This window comes from Dipodomys ordii, unplaced genomic scaffold, assembly GCF_000151885.1.
Source record: "Dipodomys ordii isolate 6190 unplaced genomic scaffold, Dord_2.0 Scaffold152, whole genome shotgun sequence".
Taxonomy (NCBI): domain Eukaryota; kingdom Metazoa; phylum Chordata; class Mammalia; order Rodentia; family Heteromyidae; genus Dipodomys; species Dipodomys ordii.
In genome coordinates, this window is record NW_012267368.1 from 5,193,686 (window position 1) to 5,215,895 (window position 22,210).

Below are 22,210 nucleotides of genomic sequence, written 5' to 3' on the forward strand. Positions count from 1 at the left end.
CAGATCTCTTCCCAAGTGACGCCCACCATGCCGCAAGTCCACCTAAAACAACCTTCTTCGTCTCCAGGGTCCCAGAGAACTTCATTCGCTTGCTCTGCTTCCTACCATTTAATACAAACCATGAAGCATCTTTATCATTTTCTGTGCATATGGCCATACTCAGCACCTCCTCTGTGTTGTTGTTCCTGAGGGTTCTGGATGTTTCTGGCTGGCTGGTGCCTCCCGTCTACTCTGTGTACCAGTATTCCTGAATTTCCTGCTTTGCCTCACAGCCCTGTGCTTCCTGTAGAGCTGGTCCTGCGGGCGGCTCTCCTCCAACCCTTCCTTCCTGGGCTACCATGCCAGGCCAGCCTCCCTGTACCTCCCACACCTGACCCCATTCCCTCCCATGGTGTGTGCTCTGGGCCTCTGAGCCACTCCTGGGCAGCTCCAGTGAGGCCAGTCCTCACCACGAAGCGTCAGGTGAGGACTCAGGGCCCTTCACCAGGGCCTCCGACAAGATGCCAGGTGCTCACAACCTTCTCCTGCAGCTCCTGCCTAGGCAACACTTCCTCTCCCCAGACCCTGGGCTGAGATCCCTTCACCTCCCTGGCCTCCTGCGTCCTGCAGGCCCTGGGCGTGGGGCCTGGCTGTCCCGTGCTTGCCACGGCCAGCTCTGCCTCAGAGTCTGCTAACATGTTCTCGCCTGCATCACACACCCTCTTCTCCTATCAGCCCGCATTGGAAAATCTTTGAGAAAGCAGGGATGTTCCTGATTCATTCTGGATGGAGCAAAGCACTAGCCTACCACCCCAAATAAGATGGAGCATAGAATCTTGATTGTGGAAGAGATCCAACAAATCTCTGCTGACGTAATCAATAACAAAAAACTAGTAACCAAATAGTTCCAGCTGAACTGCTCTCATCTGTTCTATTTTGTTCTTTTTCTTTGTCCATTAAGAAATGATCAGAGACATATTTTGAGAAACAATGAATAAGTTTTGTGTGTTATTCAGGATCTCTCCACATAACCCAGACTGGTTTCCAATTGCATATCCTCAGCCTTTGCCTCTAGAGTGCCGGGATTACAGTTACTCTGCTTATATATTTCAGTCTTGTTTTTCTTTTTTTTTTTTTCTGGTTCTGGGGCTTGAACTCAAGGCCTGGGCACTGTCTTTGAGCTTCTTTGTGCTCAAGGATAGTGATCTACCCCCTGAGCCACACTGACATTTCCAGCTTTTTCTGAGTGGTTTATTGGCAATAAGAGTCTTGCGGACTTGCCTGCCTGGGCTGGCTTTGAACTGCATTCCTCAGAACTCAGCCTCCTGAGTAGCAAGGATTACAGGCAAGACCTAGCTGGGTCTATATTTCTTTTAGATACAGTGATATTCAGATATTATATTTAAAATGTCTACTGTTGGATTAAACATTGGCCTAAGTTGCAGAGGACAGTAGAGCTACAGTCCCACGTGTATCCACATATCTCCCCACAGACACACAAATGTATGGGTGTGCATTTGCTTTATTAGAAGTCAGACATGTTGACCTATGGAGACTGGGGAGATTTGAAGGCTTTGAAGCGGCCTTAGAGTAGCAGGATTTGATTTGGGGGGTGAGCACTGTCATAGCACATCTGGGAAATGACACCTTCTCTTCTGCTCAGATTACTCTCTAGGCGATCATCTTTATGCCCCAAACTCAAGGACCAGGGATTCTTTTGTCTTTTTCTTTTTCCTTTCTTTCTCCTTTTTTGTTGGTTTTATGTTGTGCTTTTTGGAGAAAACTTTGCTATGGGAATGCTTATTTACAGTTCTTAAATGCCAGGAGGCTATTTTATTCTTGCATTTTTATATCATAATCCAAGATATGAAATTTTTAAATATTTTAAGTGAACTTAAAAGGAGACACAGAGCTATGTCTACTTTTACTTTTAAGTATGTAAGTTATTAATTTTTCTCTCCCTCTGTCAACTCAAGGGAAACCTATTTAAATTTAGTATTTTTTCTTTATTTCACTTTTAAAACTTTTATTTTAAAATACGTTGCTTGTCAACTTCAGAAATCAGCTTCAGAAATCAACATAACTCTGAAGTTAAGAATTCCCCAAATCATTTATCTTACTACAAAAGAACTTTGTATTCACACCAGTCACTTCTATTTTAGGCTCTTAGGATGAATTTCTTATATGATTTACGAGCAATAATTTGGTTAAGAAAAGGGGAATAATTAAAACATATAATCCATATACTTTAAATACCTGAAAAATAAAAACCTTTTCCTTATCAAATGAAGAAACTATTTTAAAACCTTTTAGTGTTGATAGGTAGGTAGACAGATTTGCTTTTAATTTCATTAAAAAATAACATCTGGCAGATGCTTTCCCAGTCTTCCCAATCAACATCATCCTATTAAATGGGACACAAGTGTCTCAGTGAGCCAATGAGTCTCCTTCCCCCCCCCATCTATCTGCCCCCTCTGACCTCCTAGACCGCAGCTGAAGGGTAGGTCTATGCCCACAGAAGCAGAATGTGAGTCAGTGGCTCACACCTGCAATCTTAGCTACTCAGGACTCAGAGCCAAGAATCCTGGTTCAAAGTCAGCCAGGTAGAAATGTCTGGTTGAGCCTCTTAGCTCCAGTTAACCACCAGAAAGCCAGGATGAAGCTGTTTCTTAGTGGTAGAGTGTCAGCCTTGAGCAGTAACACTCAAAGACAGTGCTCAGGCCCTGAGATCAAGATGTAGTATCCACATGCGTACACACACGCACCCTCTCTCACACATGCTTCAGCTTACAGATTTTTTTGAGGGGTGAGGACACGTTGTGCCTAAAGAGAGAACGGTGTGCAGCTGTAATAATTCCCTTCACTGAGGCGTTGGGCACAGGTGGCTGAGCTGCTGCTGTCTGGTGTGTCTCCTCCCATGCTCCACCAAGGTCTGCCCAGCCCTGGCTGGGATGGAGGGAGGTGCAAATGTTTACTTGGTTCCTGGACATCAGCACCCATCTAGATTAGGTGCTCACCTTGCTGCGCTGAGCCGCAGGCTTCCAGAAGAATCGTCTTAGAATGACTCTTAGTGTTGAATGAAGACTGGAAGAGTTCTGAGCACCCCACAAAGCACGGGGCCTGGCGCCTCTTCTCCCATAGCCTCACACACCCACCACACCAGAGCAGACTCAGGGTGTCACCACCCCATCTAAAGATCACCCATTGTGCCAGCTGTGCATACCCTACGCAGGTCAGCCGCCCGCCCGGCGGGGCCACGTGCTGCCACCTGGCATCACACAAGGGCCGTTTCAAAGTGAGTCAGAGCTTCTGTGAGGTTATTGATGAAAAGAAGAGAAAAGGAAAACAAAGGGAGTCATCGGAGATGCTATTTTCTCCTAAACTAGTGCCTATTCTGGGCTGTCACCCCTCCTCCAGCCCAGTAGGTGGCCTGCATAGATCCTGCCACTGACCCCACACCAGGGCCCTCCAGAGAGAGGCCCACCTGAGCCCCCCCCCAGGCTTCTCCAGGCCCCAGTCTCCTCTCTGAGTGATGGCCTCCATGCGTCCTGACCCATGCCCTGGCTCGGTTATCCCGGATAGCCACCCGCCTCTTTGTAGCCTTGGTAGTTTGAAATTGCCAGTGGCCGCCTCTTAGGGAGGGTCATGCCCTTTGTGTACAGAAAAGCCCGATCATGGACAAGATTCCTCATCCTGGCCCATTGTCAGTTACTCTGCCTGTTGCAAACATAGTTTATTTTTGAGAGCGATAGAACAAATTCAAGATGTGTATGTGATTGGACTGCAGCCTCCCTTCTAGACCCTTTCTTCACAGAAGGCGGCCTCCAGTCCAGGCAAGGTTCATCACCATGGGGCATGCTCTGGCTCTGGGTCTCAGCCGTCTGTCCTCAGCTGCAGGCCACCAGGCTAGCTTGTTCTTCATAAAGCAGAGGCTGCTGGGCTATATCTAGACCTGGCTTTGGGGGTCTCCTGGAGGAAAGAGTGGTCTCTGCTTTTGAATTAACCCCAACAGTGAGCCTCTTCCTTCTGAATTTTGAAAATTCCATCTCACAGGGCTCTTGCTTTCTTCCTCTTTGTCTCTCATTTGCTTCTTTTCTTATCAAGGTTATCTTCAGTGTTTTAACCTTGACTTTACCTATTGGAGTATTCTTGGTAACTGTCTCCTTTTTGCCAAAAGGCTCTTGTTTTCAACTACAATTCATTACCCCTCCTTTTTTTTCCATCAGAGCTGTAGTTCTGCCTATGTCCCAAGCCTCTTCTCTTACACCGCAGACACTTCATCAAAAATTTGAACAAAACCGAGCTCAGCTTTCTTCCCCACATGCAGACCAAATGCATCCTCACCCTGAGCCAGCCCGGCAGGTCTGGTCTCTCTGTCTGTGCCATCCATCCGCCAGTCCTCTTATTTACACAAACACATGACCACACCTCGACCCCAGTAACTACAACCCTTTTTGACGTCTCTGTTTTCACTTACCATCTGGGCTTTATTTTTCTCTCAGCAGCTAATGCTCGAATTTCTTTTTTTTAAACTAAACTTATCTTGCAATCTCTGTAGAATGTAGTTCCCCTTTATCTGGCTCCTGACTGTCTTTATATTCTGTAGGAGATTCTTGTTCCTCCACCCAAGACAATGTCCTCTGCATTGTCTTCTCAAACCTGCCCTGACTGCCCTTTAACCCAGTACCTCACATCTTCTTTGCCATTAGCCCTGAGGTGAGCTCCCTTGCTCAGCTACCTGCTCATGAAGATTTTTGCTTACTATCTAAAGGTTCTCCCTCTCCCTGTTTCTCTCTATATACCAGAGCTGTGCATATGGAAGGCAGTATTTCATTCCTGGCATCATACTTTCAAATCCCTTCCTGTTTGCTAGACTGGGAGTGTGAGTTCAGTGATGTCAGGACCTCATTCAACTTGCCTGCTCCAGAACTGGTAGAAGTGCCAGACACAGAGAAGGCACTAGGTATACACTTATTTTTGGATTGTGCTCTGTTGTCAGCTGACATTCGTCACATACATGGTGACTTCACCACTGCATTTCTGTGTCTGTACCAGGTCCCCATCTCACCCCTCTTTTGCTCTCCCCCTTCCTTCCTTCTTCCCAAAACAGCCCCAGCAAGTTTGTTTAATTTCCAGAGTTGGAAGCAATCTATTTTGGCAATATTCACCCTCTTTCAAAATGTGGTTCAAAATTATTTACTCTCTAATACTGTGTTCGACTAAGAATTTCCTTAGTTAGATTCATATTCTGTGTCCATCCATCTATAGTCATGCACATGCATGTGTGGACACACACACACACACACACATACACACACACACACACACACCCTAGTATACACCATCACACCATTCTGTTGCTGGGCACCTCTGCTATTCCATCATGTGGCTACTGTAAACAATGAGGTTATAAACCTAGTTGTGCATTTCTGGTACATTGATTTGCTCACCTCTGGCTCTGTGGTATGTTCATACCATATGTTGGAATCTTTATATTTATATATTCATGATATGTATGTATAGTCATATGTACCCACATCAATAGTGCTGAGAGGGACTTCTGGGGCATCCATTTCCAGTCTTTTGAGGAAGCTCCATACCGATTTGCATAGTGGTTGCACTGGTTCACATCCTCACCCCCAGTGTAGGAGGGTTCTCCCACCTCCTCTTGCACCTTGCTTTGATTCTTTTTTGAGACAAGGTCTTACTACACAGATCTGGCCAGCATGAAATACTACATAGCTTAGGCTGGCCCTGAACTCACAAACCTTCCTGCCTCCTGAGGGCTATATTTCAGGTATGTACTACCATACCCACTTAGTAGTACTTCTGGAGCTTCCTTAGGTCAGTTTTTACATAGCGTACACTGAATATAATGACTGCATTTGCTTGCTCTCCTCCCTTCATGCATGCCCACTCCCCCTCGTAGCTGCCTGCCCCCAACATGTGTCAGCTTCCTGATCTTCATTTTGTGGAGTGGTTTGTGGTTCAGAGGAGTGAGGCTTCCCCATTGGACTCTCCCCGCAAACATACTGCCACTTGGTGACTGTGCATGTGTGGATATGGGTATAATGCTGCATGTGTAAATATGTCTGTGCAGATTTTAGATCCAACTCCCCACATATGAGGAAAACATGTGCCATTTGTCACTCTGAGCCTGACTTCACATTATGTAATTTTTCTAGGTCCATCATTGTGTTGCAAATGTCATAGTATTATTCTTTCTGGTGGATAAGTAAAATTCCATGGTGTATATGCACCACATTTTCTTGATTCACTCATCTGTTGTGGGGCATCTGGGCTGTTTGCAGCTCTTGGCTGTTGTGGATAGTGCAGCAGTGAGCATGGGTGTGCAGGTGTCTTACGGTGTCCTGGCGTGTACTGCTCTGATTCGATCCCAGGATCACAGTCAGTCCCAGGTCTGTCTTCTGAGGAGTCTCCAGACTGCCTTCCAGAGTGGATACACTGTTTCCATTCCCACTAACAGTTTAACAGGCTCCTTTTCCCCACATCCCTGCCGGCATTTATTGTTTTTTGTGTTCTGAGTGATGGCCAGTCTAACTCAATGTTGTTTAGATTTACATTTCCTTTATAGTCTAGGAAGTTAAGCATTTCCTCATTTGTCCTCCCTCCTCCTGAGAAGTCTCTGTTTAGCCACTTTGCCCATTACTAATGTGTTATTAAGTTTTAGGGTTAGTTTCTCTTTAATTTACTTTATTGCTACTATAAAGGTGATTACAGAGGGAATGCACTTACAGAAGTCAGATAATGAGGACATTTCCCTTTGTATATTCTCTCCCCTTCCCTCGCTCTCTCCCAGCCCCTCCATCCCATCTCCCCCACGAGTTGTGCAGCTCACCTTCATCACAGCGTCCAGTGAGTACCACGGCTGTGTTCCTCACCCCTTTCCCCTTGAGTTTTGTGCCTCTCCTCCCCCTCAGAGACACAAATAAACCATACGTAAACAAAAGACACAAAACTATCAAACACAAAGTTTAATAAGGCTCTCTTGGTTTCATGTCTTGGAATTTGTTTCAGTATATGCATATAATATTTTATATAAACATAAAGAGGCACATGGGCATTGCTTTGTGTTTTCCTCATTTGGCCTCACTGTGTGTATGAGTCTCTAGAACCCTGTGTAATTTACCACATTTCAGTGTATTTTAGATCTAACTTCTGCCTATTGGAGAAAATGCGCCCCCTTTCTTTCTCTGAACTTGGCTTGCCTCGTTTAACATGATTTGTTCCAGGTCCATCCATTTCAGGAGGGTTAGTTTCTTGAGCTCCTTTTATATTCTGGATATGAGGCCCTCATCTGATCTGTAGCTGGTGAAGACTTCCATTCTGAAGGCTGCCTTTTCAGTTCATAACTTTGTCATTGGATGTGAAGGAACTTTCTATTCTGATATAATTCCACTTCTTCTCTCTTCTGTGTGCTGAGCCCTGGGAACTCTACTCCGAAGGTTCCTGCCCATGACAGTGGGTTCTAGCTTCTTCTGTTCCTTCCTGCCATAACTGCAGGGTTTCAGATCTGACCTGAGGTCTTTGGTCCAGTCTGAGCTGACGTCAGTGTGAGGCCACAGACAGGGGTCCGGTTTGGTCTTCTACATGTGAAGACCAGTTTTCCTATTTAAGAAACCCAAACATATATTTGGCTCTCTTGTCAAATATGAGAGGGCTGTACATAGATGGGTTTGTTTATCAATCTTCTGGTCTATTTCATTTTATCTTCATACCTGTTTATATGTCAGTCCCAAGCAGTTTTTGTTATGATAGTTCTATAGTAAAATTTGAGGTCTGAGATTGTGATGCCTCCAGAATTGTTTTTGTTTTTGTTTTGGTTAAGTTTTTGTTTTTTGCTTTGGCTATTGCAGGTCTCTTGTGGTTTCATATGAATTTTTGGATTGTTTTTGGATTGTTTTCTCTGTGAAGAATAGCACTGGGAATTTGATGGGGTACATTGAAGTTGTAGCGAGCCTCTGGCAGGACAGCCAGTCTTGGGAGATCATTCTACCTATCCACCAGCACGGAGGCCTTTTCATTTCCTGACATCATCTTTGATTTCCTTCTTCGGGTTTTTATACTTCTCACTATAGAGAGCTTTTGCTTCCCTGGTCAGATTTATCCCTAAATATTTTATTTTTTTGAGTCTATTGCAAATGGAATTGCTTTCCTGGTTTCCCTCTCTGCTTGTGCATTGTTGGTGTAGAGAAAAGCTTCTGGCTTTGTGTGTTGATTTTGCATGCTGTTCCCTTGTCAGTTACTCTTCAGACCCAGTGAGGTTGGGGTGCAGGCTCCAGTCCTTTAGATGTAAGATCATGTGTTTGTTTCTCTGTGAGACCCTCTCAGGGTAAACTGGCCTGAGTAGACATGGATTATCCTTCAGAGTTGGACTTCTATCTTTCCAGACTCTTCATGCACTGAGAGCTTCCATTGAGCAATCTGCAGATATTCCATTGCTCTTTCCATTCTAAGTGGGTTCCCTCTAATTTTGCTGCTTTCAATATTATTTGCTTATTTTGCACCGCCCCTGTTTTAACAGTACATCTCTGGTCTGGTCTGCTGGGAGTTTTGTGTGCATTCATCAGACTTTCAGCTCTTATTTTTTTCTCCCTCATTCTGCTAGACACAGATGGGATCTTTCGACTGAGTCCGCAGTTCTTGCTTGCCCCTTGCCAACTGCAGAGCGCTTCTCACTGTCCTTGACTGTCGCAGCTCTGCTGGTCCTCACCGTGCTCCAAGTCCTTCCTCCCATTGCCCAGGCTCCTAGCCGTGTGCTGCTTCAGGGTCATGAGCTCTCCCTGCCTTCCATCTCTGTGTGGAATCACTCTCATCTCCCGCCTCTCCTTCTTTAGTAGTTCAGTTGGCTGTTGTATTTTCTTGTTGTTTGTGTACTCATCTAGTTTCTGGAAGGTTGAGTGTCTCCCCTTCTTCTCAGGACTGGGTTTTGAGTTGTTCCCGGCCTCCTTCCTCCCAGCTCAGTTCTTTAATCTGGGCCTGTGTTAGGATCTGCCAGGGGCAGGCATTCATGTGCAGGAGGGATAGGATGACTCTGTTTCCCCACAGTTATCCCCACAGAGCCCCAGAGGCAGAGCCGTACCGGCCCATGACAGCACATCCCCCGCTAAGCCAACTGGCCAGGGACAACCGGGAAGCCCAACCTGGAAGTCAGTCCTCTGCCTACAGGCAGAGTAACAGAATGCTGGACAAGGCCCTCAAGATGGAAACACTCCAAGCAAGGCATTCCAAGTGGAAAGAGGGCTGTTAGTGCCACAAAGTTAAACAAGTAGAAAATGTGTTTAAAAGAAAGACTTGTAGTCTTTTTTGTTTGTTTTTGTTTTTCAAAAGAGCTGCACCAAAGACTCTGAAACTTTTAGAGGTTATAGCTCCAAACATGTTTCTACCATGTGATTGCTGGGGACTGTTAAAATAGGGCAATTAAATATAGATGCCAGAGTCTTCCAGATCACAAGATCCAAGAAAATGAAGCAGCTTTGATTTTGTGAAACAACACTCAGGTGAACTTACTTGGAATTAGAACAAAACCCAGTTTTGAAAAGTGAGAAGGAGAGGGAGAGATGAGACTGAAAGTGACCATTTCCACCTCAGGGGAGCTGCCCTGAGCTGGCGGGAGAGCAGGAAGCCTTGCTCCTGAGTTACCTCCACACAGGAAGAAAGGCTGGAGACCAAGGACAGATGCCACTCGCCACTGAGCAGACTCCATCTCTGCAGTCCATGGTGTCAGCAGGACACTGGCTGCTCACACCTGTGAGCCTAGCAGTGCAGGAAGCTGAGATAGGAGGATTGCAGTTCAGAGCCAGTTCAGGCAAGAAAGTCCTTCAGACTTTTGTCTCCAATGAGCCAGCAAGAAGCTAGAAACAGTTGTGGCTCAAAGTAGTAGAACATCTGCTTAGCAAGCATGAGGCTCTGAGTTTAAATCGCAGGCATGCTCTGTGTGTGTGTGTGTGTGTGTGTGTGTGTGTGTGTGTGTGTAAGAAAGAGAGAATAAGTTTATTAAGCATTTCACACGTGCTAATGTGCTTTTTTTCCCCAGAAACTTCCCTTCTTCCCTTCCTCCCTCTATCCTTCCCTCCCTCCCTTCCTTCTCCATGTCTCTCTTTCTTTCCATTGTGATATATTTTTTAGTTTCCCAAGCATCATCCGGAAAGAGCACATTCTCCAGTAACATCATTAAAAACAGCTTTGATAAAGCACATTTTTATCGAACATTCTCAATACCTTCTGCAAAACTAAAAGTAGAGTAGCAAGAAAGAGAAGAGCTCCCTCCGTCCAAAGGAGCTGTTGGCTCCTCAGCTTTGCCCAGAGTCCAGGGCTCTCTGTAGTGGTCTTTGGAACAATCATGAAAGTCATAGCAATCATGGCTTTAAGTGGACAGGAAAACCAGCGACAGGACAAACACAGGCAACTCTCCTTACAGAAAGAATAAAACACGTTTGTGAGGAGTTACTATACAGTTGTCTACTGCTTTGCATATAGAGATTGTAATAGGACAAATGATAGTAAAGAAAAGATTTCCTATCATTGCTCCCAGAGTGGATGAAGATATAAAGCTGTGCAGGAATTCTAGAATGATGTACAGCAAAGGGCACTGCAGAGACCTAGAGTATGTTGAGATTGTAAGGGAATACTACAATGTTCTTATGGCATTACCACATACTCATTCCAAATGGGGGTTGTCAGAAAGTATATTCTTGCCTGCAATACTAAACTACTTTATCTAATTTAATTTACAGAACTTCTTTCAAATAGTTAGCAACCTTCTAGATGAAGAAAACAAGGAAAAATGGGAAGATGCACAGCAGGTAAGGTGGGGGTTTTGAAAGTTTACAATAAGCACAGTTGAATTCAGTGTAAGACATGCATGGAGACGTTAATGACCTGCTATGCTCAGCAGGTGAAAGGATTTGAAAAGTCACCTAGAGGCTGGGTGCTAGGGCTCACACCTTTAATCCTAGCTGTCTAGGAAGGGGAGATCTGAGGTTCGTGGTTGGAAGCCAGTCTATGAAAATGTTATCTCTAATTAGCCAGTAAAAAATCTGAAAATGGAGGTATGGCTCAAGTGATAGAGCACCAGCTTTGAGCATAAAGCCAGGAAAGAGGGCAGGGCCTGAGTTCAATCCCCAGTACCGACCCCAAAATCATTTTAGATGATTAAATCATACTTTCAGAGAAAACACATGATCTGTTATAATGCTCTGCCAGACAAATGGTGTTTATACACATGGAAACGCTGCGCAGGTTTAAGCGATTTCTAACTTTAACGGATGTGTGCATAATAACCATATGCTTTTGTAACCCATTCCTTTCCTGTCTACAGACAATGGGAAAATTAGAAACCCCAAAAGCATCCATCAAAACAAAAGTATATGTCTTTACTGACAAAAATCATAGGTGTCTGATTTGATAGCCTATAAAATCTGGGTCGTATCTACAGAGGTGCATCTTTATTTAGCGACAAGAGCTGTAAACTGAGTTTTCTTGGGAGCATGTGATCTGAGCATTGATTGAGTTCTGCCTTCCGTGCGCGCACTTGCGCAGCAGAGGAGTCCTTGCCAGTGGCACCCCTGTTTCCGCTGGCCTGGCAGTGCCCTCGGTGCCGCACTGGCTGGCGCATGGGTGGGAGACCATCTCCCGAGCTTCAGGACAGCAGGTTACAGATCAGCACAGGAAGGGTACTCAGCAGTGCTTATAAACCCACAGTGGAAGCCAGGCACCAGTGCCTCATTCCTGTAACCCTAGCTATCAGGAGGCTGAGGTCTAAGGATGTTCAGTCTGGCCAGCAAGCCCATAAAACCCTCATCTCCAATTAGCCAGCAAAATCCTGGAAGTGAGGCACGGCTGAAGGGGGCGGGGGGAGCACCAGCTTTGAGTGAAAAAGCTAAGAGACAATGTCTAGTCCTTGAGTTTAAGCTCTAGTACTGGTGTGTGTATGTGTGTATGTGTGTGTGTGTGTGCACATACAAACATGCAGATGCACACACACAAAGTTGTCATCATCAGGTAGAATCTATGTCCTTCTGGCCGTAGCAAAGGAAATAAAATTATGCCTCAGTTTCAGTCCCTGGTCTGCCCTTTCCTGCTGGTTTGAGCTGCTTATGGGGCCTGGGCCTGCATCCCGACACCTCACTCACTCACCATGAGAAGAGCCAGCTGTGGGGGCTGCGCACAGCTTTCTGGATTTCTGGAAACCATGCATTATGGACGAATTTAGAAGAAATGTATGACTCTCTGTTGCACACCAGGCTGCGTTTGCCACATAGGGCTTTCTGAGCAAATAGAGAATGGTGCTAAGACTGGAATCCACAATCCACCAGAGCAGTGATTGGGAGTTAGCTCTATTTTCATTGAAAAACTAATTTTTTTAGAAGTAGTAATCCTTATTGCTTTTCTTTAAAAAAATGACTATTTAAAAGATACATTCTCTAGCTGCTCCTAAAAGTGATTTCACAACAGGTGGACTGGTTAAAAACTTATCAACAAAAGGCGAAGATAGTTAAAATTTATCACAAACAGCCAGGAGCTGTTTGATCTGAGGATCGTGGTTCAAAGCCAGCCCAGGGAGAAAAGTCCATGAGACTCACATTACCAGTAAACTGCCAGGAGTGGCTCTGTGAGTCAAGAGGTAGAGCACCAGCCTTGAGCACAAAGAGGCTGAAGGACAGTGCCCTGGCCCAGGACGGGGGGAGGGGGGAATACCATAAATAGACATGGCATCAGTGGCTCATGACGGTCCTCCTGGCTACTCAGGAGGCTGAGATCTAAGGGTGGTGTTTCAAAACCAGCTGGGGCAGGAAAGTCTGAAACATAAAATGGAGCTAACTGTGGATTTGGAAAACTGACTGGTTGAAATTATTTTTGCAATCAAACTATATATCTTTATATATAGAGAGCCAGTTCAGAACATCTGCCTTTGTTATGAAGGACCAAAATGTTTATATAAAACATTGTCATACGAGCATGTCCTCCTGAATTGAGAAAGATGCTTTTCCATAGCTCTGTTTTTGACACCAAATAAGGTCTCAGCCATATATTCTTTGTATTTCATTGTTCTATTGAAGAAATCCACTGTAGCCTGTTTGTTTTTCTAGTAATAGGGTTTGAATTCAGAGCCTTGCTGGCTTGCACTCTACCACATGAGTCACACCACCATCCTGACTCTTTGCTGAGTACTTTGGAGTTGGAATCTGGTGAACTTTTCTGCCAAACTATGATCCTTAGCTTCCAGAGTAGGATCACAACATGAGACACACGATTCTTATTTTTAATTCATTTGTGTATTACACCTATTCATACAAAGAAAAGAGGACACATACATTAATATTAGGAAACTTTAGGGCCAAAAGAAACATATTCTCATTCTTGAAATGAGGACACTGACCTTCCAGAATTCATGTTTAGAGATCAAAGCATAGGAAACAAATGTGATTGATTTCCCAATTCTTTCTGGGTTATCTTCACCCCAAGTTTTAAAGGGAAACACCCATTGTTGAAGTGTCCAGTAGCTCACAGTGGACAGAGTCAAAACTTGGAGAGGGGAATGTTACTTACAAAGTACATAGTTATGCAATTTGGTGTGTCAGTGTGTGAGGACAGTCTACAGTGTTCCCCTTCTCTCCCAACTCATCCCTCCCCTCCAGATGCCTAGGGTCTGATTTTTCCATGAGCTTAGCCACAAAGCCCTGGGAGACCCTAGCCCATGCCTGCGGCCGGCTCTGCCCAGCGGCTCTTCCTCTCCTGGTCTCAGCTGTGGCCTTGCTTCCCTCTGCCCCTCCTGACAGGAACACAGAGCAGCTCGGCTCTCTAACGCACATCCTCTCTCGTGATTAGAACCCACAGCAGCTGTAACCCAACGTGTACAGAATTCTTGCTCTGCTACCTAGTTACCTAGCACAGGCAGCTTTTTAAGCTTTACGGGTTACACGGGACGCAATCCACATGCCCTTTGAAGCGGTCTCTGCTGTGAACACTACAGGTAGCTGTCACCCACCACATGGCCTGGTATAGTGTGGCGCCAGCACTTGGGCGGGGCGTGGCGGGGTGGGGCGGGGCAGTACAGGGTGGGGTGTGAAGAAGTCTCCCTGGGATCCTGCAGGCAGAGCTCTGCCTAAGGCAGACAGAGGCTGGAGGAGGTTAATCATTCAGGTAGACAGCTGATAGCTGGTGAGCTCTGAGACCCCTGCTGCCACGCTCAGCAGCAGTGGCAGTGACGGCACCTGCAGCCATCCTTCTATAGGTTCTGCTGCGTCTCGCCGTAGATTTGCTTTTTGTATGCTCAATGTAAACTGTCCACATTGAAACTATGAGTACAGACCTAAATGTGTTCCTCATTCTTGATGATCATAATTATTAGAAATAAATGTTTCTGATTCAAGATCCTAACGTGCAGTACATTTAATATTTGTGGATAGTTTTGTAATAGCAGTAACCATTGTTTTTTCCCTCTTCCTGTGACGCCCATATTTTTCTTTGCTCTGACGGCACTGCAGCCTGAACTGAGGCCCTCCCACCTTGCTCACCTTGGTTACTCAAGGCTGGTGCTCTACTACTTGAGCCACAGCTCCACTTTTGACTTTTTGGTGGTGAGTTGGAGATAAGAGGCTCACAGACTTTTCTTCCCAGGCTGGCTTCAAACCATGATCCTCAGATGTCAGCCTCCCAAGTAGCTAGTCTTGCAGGTGTGAGCCTCTGGCACCCGGCCCTGTCCCCAGATGGATACTAAAATAAAGGTGTCAAGGGCCTGATTTCAGGATCTGTGATGTTATGCGCGAGTGGGAGGAGGAGTCCACCAGAAATAAAGCACACCATCTGCTAGACACTTTCTGTGTCCTTAGATTCGCAGAGGGTTAATGAACACTGCGTGCCCACCCAGGTTCTTGTGGGTGACTCCTAGTATCATTGTCAACTATGAACTTGAAAAATGCAGCTGCTGCCCACTGTTGACCTTGCTCAGATAAAACAAAGCTCATGCGTGACCTCATCCTGTGGAGTTCTTCTCATTCCAGTTCTGTTTCCCACTTTATAAACTTTCTATCCCATCTAACTCTTTCCTGTTTGTTTTTCTAGATTTATCCAGGCTCAATCGAGTTGATGCAGGTGATTGAAGATTTTATACACGTTGTTGGAGTGGGGATGATGGATTTCCAGAATTCATACTTAATGACTGGAAATGTAGGTAAGAAGTAGGGTATTTTTACAAGTCATTCTGAAACTAAAAAAGGCTTGCAAGTATCTGTGTCCCAGGGTTCAGCGGCAACGCCACTGCTGTATCCTTATGTGGTGTGGACAATACACTGTGGGTACTCGCTGTTGAGCCTGAGACAACCTGCTGCGTGTACTCTCTGCACACACATACTTCATACACATGCACACATGTATTTGTGTCCACCTTCGTGTGTGTGCATGATGCCTTAGTCCTCTTTGCGTGTCTGCATGTGTGTGTGTGCTCACACAAAGGATAAAGTGTACTTTGTTCACCATTTGCCAAATGCTCCTTGCTATCCAATTCAAATCTATTTGCGCTTTCTCTCTCTCTCTCTCTCTCTTTCTCTCTCTCTCTCTCTCTCTCTCTCTCTCTTCCCCCCCTTCCTTCCTTTCTTTCTTTTTATGGATACTGGAACTTGAACTCTGGCTCTGGGCACTGTCCCTGAGCTATCTTATTCAAGGCTAGTGGTGTTCTATCACTTGAGCCGCAGCTCTGCTTACAGCTTTTTGGTGGTAAATTGAAGATAGGAGTCTTGGAATTACGATCCTCAGATGTCAGTCTCCTGACTAGCTAGGATTACAGGTGTGATCACCAGTACAGAGCTTTTGAATGAATTTTGAAATTGTATTCTATGGTGATTCTGGGAATAACACAGTCTCTACTGTCTCCTCTGCGTTGTTGATAAGAACTCGGAGCTCCTTTGGTGCCGTGCACCCCAAGCAGGGGCTGACTCTCCCTAAATCACTTGAGGCCGGGCTTTTTCTACCTGCCTTCTGACTCAGGAGCAGCTCAGCAGCGACGCATATAACACACGCACGCTGATCCCTCCCTTTAGATGCCTTTAGCCATCAGAACTACACAGAGAAGCAAAACCTACACACACTTTTGCTTGCTGCCCTATATGTATGGAGCCACAATAGTTGTATTTGTCATGTGGCCTATTTGTCGTTGTAGAAAAATTATAAACATTGGCAAGAGTGAAGAAAAATCTTCTTCATTACCTGTACAGATACAAGTTTGGTTTTTAAAGACTCCTCTCTTAATGTTACTATGAATCAGAAAGGTTTTCTTTTATTTGTCATCCAGTCATTGTCTTCTCATAAAGCCGAAGAGCTGTAAAATAATGATGTCTTCAAGTGCATATTTTATCTCGCATTGTTATTCAGAATGTCTGAGCTTTAATGCATGGTCAGGGAAAGTCCTGCTTGGTCAGTCCCCTAGCGTGGTTCCACTGATACAGAACATTGTGTCTCTTGTAGTTGATGGGTTTGGTGGTATTTAAAACAAAACAAAAAAAAAAACCTTCATTTCTTCTGCAGTCCTTAATCCCCAAGGGAATCCTGGTGTGGCCTCAGGTTTTAATGAGGCAGAGCTAACTATTCACAGTACTCTGAACGTGAAGGGGTATGGGCATGGAAATGGGCAGCTGCCATCTGGAAAGCATGTGCTTCCACAGTGTGCAGATGCTGTGTGTCTGCACACCTTTACTGAGCTCACCCAGGCTCACCCGCCAGTTTGAGCTGTTTTAGTGCTTCCTGGGGACCCAGACTTGCCTCCAAAATGAATTTCAGAAGCTGTGCTGTTTCTGAAACAGAGTGAGCATTTGCTTTCTGGGAGCAGTGAGAATAAAAAGCAAGCAAGCAAATACCATGTCTTTCTGAGCCTGACTTCTATGTGAAAGTCAGACTGAATTATACACATGTGTAACAACATGTACAGAGTCGTTTGCATAGATACACAAATGATCTGACTGAAGTACAGGTCGACCAGGGGAGGAATCCAGTGCCGAGTCCTTTGAGCACAGTTGAATTTAGTTTAACACAATGAATACCGGGAAGCGGGGTGGGAGATCAGGGGTCCAGAGAGGAAAACGGCCTGGGCAGTGTGCACCTGTGTAAATGAACCAGGTAACGGGCACGGGGAAACCTGTGAGGACAACGGGAGAGCAATCGCAGGGGTGATACTCAAATTTTGAATTGAAACCCCTTTGTAGAGCTACCTAAAGAAAAATTTTCAAACTTAACTAAAAACAGTAAGTATAGGATTTTGGTCAAAGGATAAATCCCAACATTACCAAAAAGTGAAATCAAATGTCCCTTGCATCAAAAGCTAGGGACAGGAGGGAAAGGAAGCAGGGAGGAGATGGTTGTCTGAAGTGCCATGAGGCATGGAGCAGAATCAGGACAGACAGACGGGAGTGGCCACGGGTCACCGGGCTGTGCCCGAGTGGGTGAGAAAGCCAAGAACAACTGTCCTGCTGTAGAGTTAATCTTTAATTTTAAAAAGCATTGCTAATCGAACATACGATAAGATTGATACCTGTACTTCTTCATAATGTGTTCGGAAAATTCGACAAAACAACTGAAGTGAATCTCAGAATCTAATAAAGTGGGCTGTTTGTAATAACAGTATATCAAATTATCCATAATACTAGTACTATTTGCTGTACAATTCTATTGTCCATAAACTAATCATCCATAAACATTTATTCACCATTAACTTTCTTTGGAGTCACAATGATTTTCATGCTGAAATCATATATTACTTTGCAATAAGATTTATATTGCCTAGACTTGCCTTACTTTCTTCAATATCACTAAACTTTTGGTTATAGATTAAGCATATCCAAAAGCAGCTTAATCTTCTAAAAAAAATGAAGTTGATAGGACTTCACATTGTCTTCATTTTTGTATGTGAACAGTGGGTTTGTTTGGCGTTCTGATTGCTCACTCAACATTAATTATCTGTATTCATTATCTACATTAAAAATTATATGTGTGTCAGCAAAACTCCCACGCATCTTAATAGTGACGAGTCCAAGAAATCTTATTTATTACTAATTTCCCCAAGCACTGGACCAGAGATTTAACATGGCATGCAGTTTAGTGATGAAAGCTGAATCCTGGTATATATAATATTAAGGAGTTTTCAAAATATATACACTAGTGTCAACCTGACTAGTGTCAGTGGTCATCATTTACTCTTACCTGCTTCTGATTTCAATACATGTGAAATGTATATTTCTATATATTTCTATATTCACCTAATATAGTTCTATATTCACAGTATTTCCAAGCAAGAACAAATGTAGAATACTGTATTTTTATAGTAGCAAATTGAGAAGTGTGAGTCGCCCCTAATTTGCCTTACATCCTGTGTGCAAACATCAGTTATCCAGTACTGAGCTAATTACACTAGCACAATGTATAATGTGACAGACGTGTGAGCAAACAGGATGTGACAGGTGAATTGAATCTAGGTGAGGAAGATGAGTTCTTATTCTTTTATTCTTTCCATTCAACGTGTGAATTTCCCAGCACAATACATCTTGGTAGCACCCCTCTTCCACCATCCATTCCTTCACCCTACAGTTCTTTGTTTCTATAGCCATTTTCTTCAATGTACTGGGCTAAGACTCCTCAAAGACCTTTCAGAAACCATCATATCTTTCAAAGTGGATACAAATTCTTTTTTCATAAAACCTATACATATAGCAATCTCATTTCTATGGACTCTAGGTCCTAAAAGAGAGGGAGACTTGAATAGCCAAAACTAAGCACAGAAAGATAACAAAGTTTAGCAACTCTCAGAGGCATACTTGTGGCCTATTTTAAATGTCGCTTCAACATTTTATCAATCAACTCCTGGTTTGGGCAAAATGAGCTGGAAGCAGAGATAGTGCAAGGTATTAAAAAAAAAGTAGAATAAGTGAAATACTTGAACTAAAAAAGTAAAACAAGCTGCAAAATAATGCAAGCATGAGTGTTCCTGCTGCTAGAATAAATGCTGCCCATGCCGGTACTCATCTTCAAGAGCATTACTCTTCTCAGAGACAGTAGTGTTTGTTTACAGTCGTGGCCTGACCCATCAAGAAAAGCAGTGATAATCTGATCACGATGAAGGAAAATGAGTAATGCACCTGAGAGGGATTTTCTTCCAAAGTAGTTCGAATAAAAAGTTCCAGAGTTTCTTGTACCTGAAAAATATCCCCATGTATATTGGCTTTTTGAAAAAAGAAAATTTTTAGGTGCTAAAACATCTGTGGACATTTAGTATCTGTCTGTGCTTGTGTGTGTATGTGAGGAGAATGTCCACACTCGAGTCAAATTCAAGAGAATGGTCTGACAGGGTTTGATGTGGGGTTGGGAAAGAGTTCTACAAGCGAAGATGGAAGACAGCGCACTTATAAAGCAGAGTATTTTTTCTTTACGCTCATATATGAAGATGACATTAAATACAGACATATGGCGAATATAATGCGTGATTTAGTGAGCTCATTCTGCAGACCTGACACTGCTGACAGGGTGTGTGAACACGGGCGGGGTGTGGGAGCCCTCAGTGGGCTGCGGCTCCCGTGGGCACGGCTCCCGTGGGTGTGGCTGTCTCACAGCCATCTCTCACATTCCACCTTTCCATATGCCTCATCTCACCACAAAATTGTATTGTTCATCGTCTAAACACATACCAGAAATTTTGTTTTAGAAAAATGTATGACCTTTTCCATGTAATATCCATTTCTCAAAATGCCAATGGAAGGGGAGAATGGGGGACAATGAAGCAAGGGGTAGCCTTGTAACATACAAAATTTTAAAAAAAGCATTCCTACTCGGCCATATTTATTTAGCTATATAGAATATTTTCTAACAATTCTTAAAGTCAGGTTGAGGGGAATCTTCTTTGTGTTATTAAATAACATAAAAATAAAAAGTTTTTTTGGTGATTCTTTTGGGGGTAATTTGTGCTTGTGCTTAGTGCTCTTGTGTGGCTTTTCCTCGGGCTGCTCTCAGACAAGTGCACCCCACTGAGTCAGATGTCAGTGCCCAGGACCTTTGCATGGCCTCCGTGGTCATGCTGAACCTGACATTGTATTAGTTACCCACACAGGATTACCAGGAAACGTCTACTTTGCTCGCCTTACAACACAACTGTGGATTCGAATCATATCAGATGATCGCCTAGGCATTGGCTTTTAGCCCAATACAGAATGCTAAAATTACCGCTTTTAAAGAATTTCAAAAGTTGTTGTACATTTGAACCCTAAGGGTCATGAGATTCTGAGAAGTATCATTTCATTTCTTCTCAAGTAAACCAATAAAACCAGAGCTTAGAAAAATTTCCAGTAAGATATTTTTCTGTATGACACTAAATACCATGGTCTATTCTTGGTTTAGGTCTATGAAATATTGAGCTTTTCAGACTGAACACTTATATTTGGTATTCCCTGAAATTGGATCCAGATTCAATTTGAATAATGATATAATTTCAACATCTCCATTTTCTCCATAATGCCTTTTCATCAGCATCAAATTTATGTTATTTCTTAAACTCACTGGCAAAATTAATAGTTTCTTTGATGTAGTATCTTCTTGTAGTTCTTCAGTTGAGGGGCTAGCTTTTGATCTGATGGTGTAATTACATAAAATGAAATGGCTTCTCTTCCTAGGCTTATCAAATTTTCTTTCTGCTATTGCTTAGTTTTGTGGTTCATGTATTTCTCTCACTTAATTTCTTGCTTTAAAAATAAACCCCCTGGGGCTGGGAAGGTGGCTCAGTGGTAGAGCGCTTGCCTTGCATGCCTGAGGCCCTGGGTTTGATTCCTCAGCACCACATAAGCAAAAAGAAAAAAGCCGGAAGTGGCATTGTGGCTCAAGTGGTAGAGCTCTAGCCTTGAGCTGAAGAGCTGAGGGACAGCGCCCAGGCCCAGAGTTCAGGACCCACGACCGGACCCAAAAAAATAAACCCCCTGTTGGCACTAGTCCCCCAAAATATACAAGATAGCATGTAGTTTGCATATTTGAAGTGCTGAGCAAGAGTGTGAGACCCTGAGTTTAAGCCCTGTTACTGATGTGCATGTGTGTGTGCACACATGCACACACTCACACAGAGAACAAATAATTCAGGGATACAAGAGAGCCCCACCATCCTCTCTAAAAAATCCCATTTTAAGGTGCTAGCTAGAGTCAATATAGTAGATTAGCTGTGATTTGTGGTCTTAAAACACTTTAAGAGTACTCAGATTTCATTCAGTATTCAGAGCTATGTTCCTGTTTTACTCCAGGTTCTGAAGATTTCTCAGTGAGCAAATTAGACAATGAATGTGGAACTTACATTTTATAATAATGAAATGGCAGAGAGTACGTGAAAGAGGGGTTTCTTAGATGGGTGTATTGGCATGCCGAGATGGTCTTAGCTGCTCCAAGGCTGAGACAGCAAGCTTAGAAATTTAACATACCAAGATTCTGTCTTAGAATCACACACACACACAAAAACAAAAACAAAAATTGATTCTATCTTAGAAACATACACACACACACACACACACAAAACAAAAACTGGGACTCAAAGACATGTCTGATTTCTTACCAATCAACTACAGAAGTAAGACCAATTTATATATACATCTAAACCCGTTTAAGGACTATTCATATTTCTAAAGTTTACAGGCCAAAGCAAGTTTATTATAGATAGATGGATGGACGGATGGGTTCTTTTTATCAAGTCTAGCACAAACCCTTCCTCTTGCAGCTGAAGCAGATTTCCTTTTACCTCCCAGGAAGCCTGATCATTCCTCCACAGACCTATCCACACAGCTTGTGATCATCCTGCCATCTGCCTGCTTAGGCGAGAACCAGGATGAAATGTTCACTAAAATGATTTTATAAAACTGTATCTCAGATTGAGCTGCCATTTAACAGATGAAATAAACTAAATTGAACTTTCACTACCATAATTTTGCCTTTCCTTCTACTTTTGAAATGATGGTTCTTAGGGAAGTCACTTAAGGAAATCAACCAAGTTCAACTAGATACTAGTCTGCCCCATTCTACTTTTTTTTTTTTTTTTGGTCCGGTTGTGGGGCCTGAACTCTGGGCCTGGGCACTGTCCCTCAGCTCTTCAGTTCAAGGCTAGTGCTCTACCACTTGAGCCACAGCGCCACTTCCGGCTTTTTCTTTTTGCTTATGTGGTGCTGAGGAATCGAACTCAGGGCCTTGAGCATGCAAGGCA

General features: G+C 43.8%; 1 protein-coding gene across 1 annotated transcript in view; it reads left to right on the top strand.

Annotated features, from left to right (window-relative positions):
• Positions 1-22,210, top strand: part of Adgrb3 (adhesion G protein-coupled receptor B3) — a 529,297-nt gene that overhangs the window by 228,047 nt on the left and 279,040 nt on the right. The window contains exons 10-11 of the mRNA XM_013032264.1: positions 10,737-10,805; positions 15,067-15,175. Of these exons, the coding sequence (XP_012887718.1) occupies positions 10,737-10,805; positions 15,067-15,175 (178 nt within the window). The remainder of the gene's footprint in view (positions 1-10,736; positions 10,806-15,066; positions 15,176-22,210) is intronic.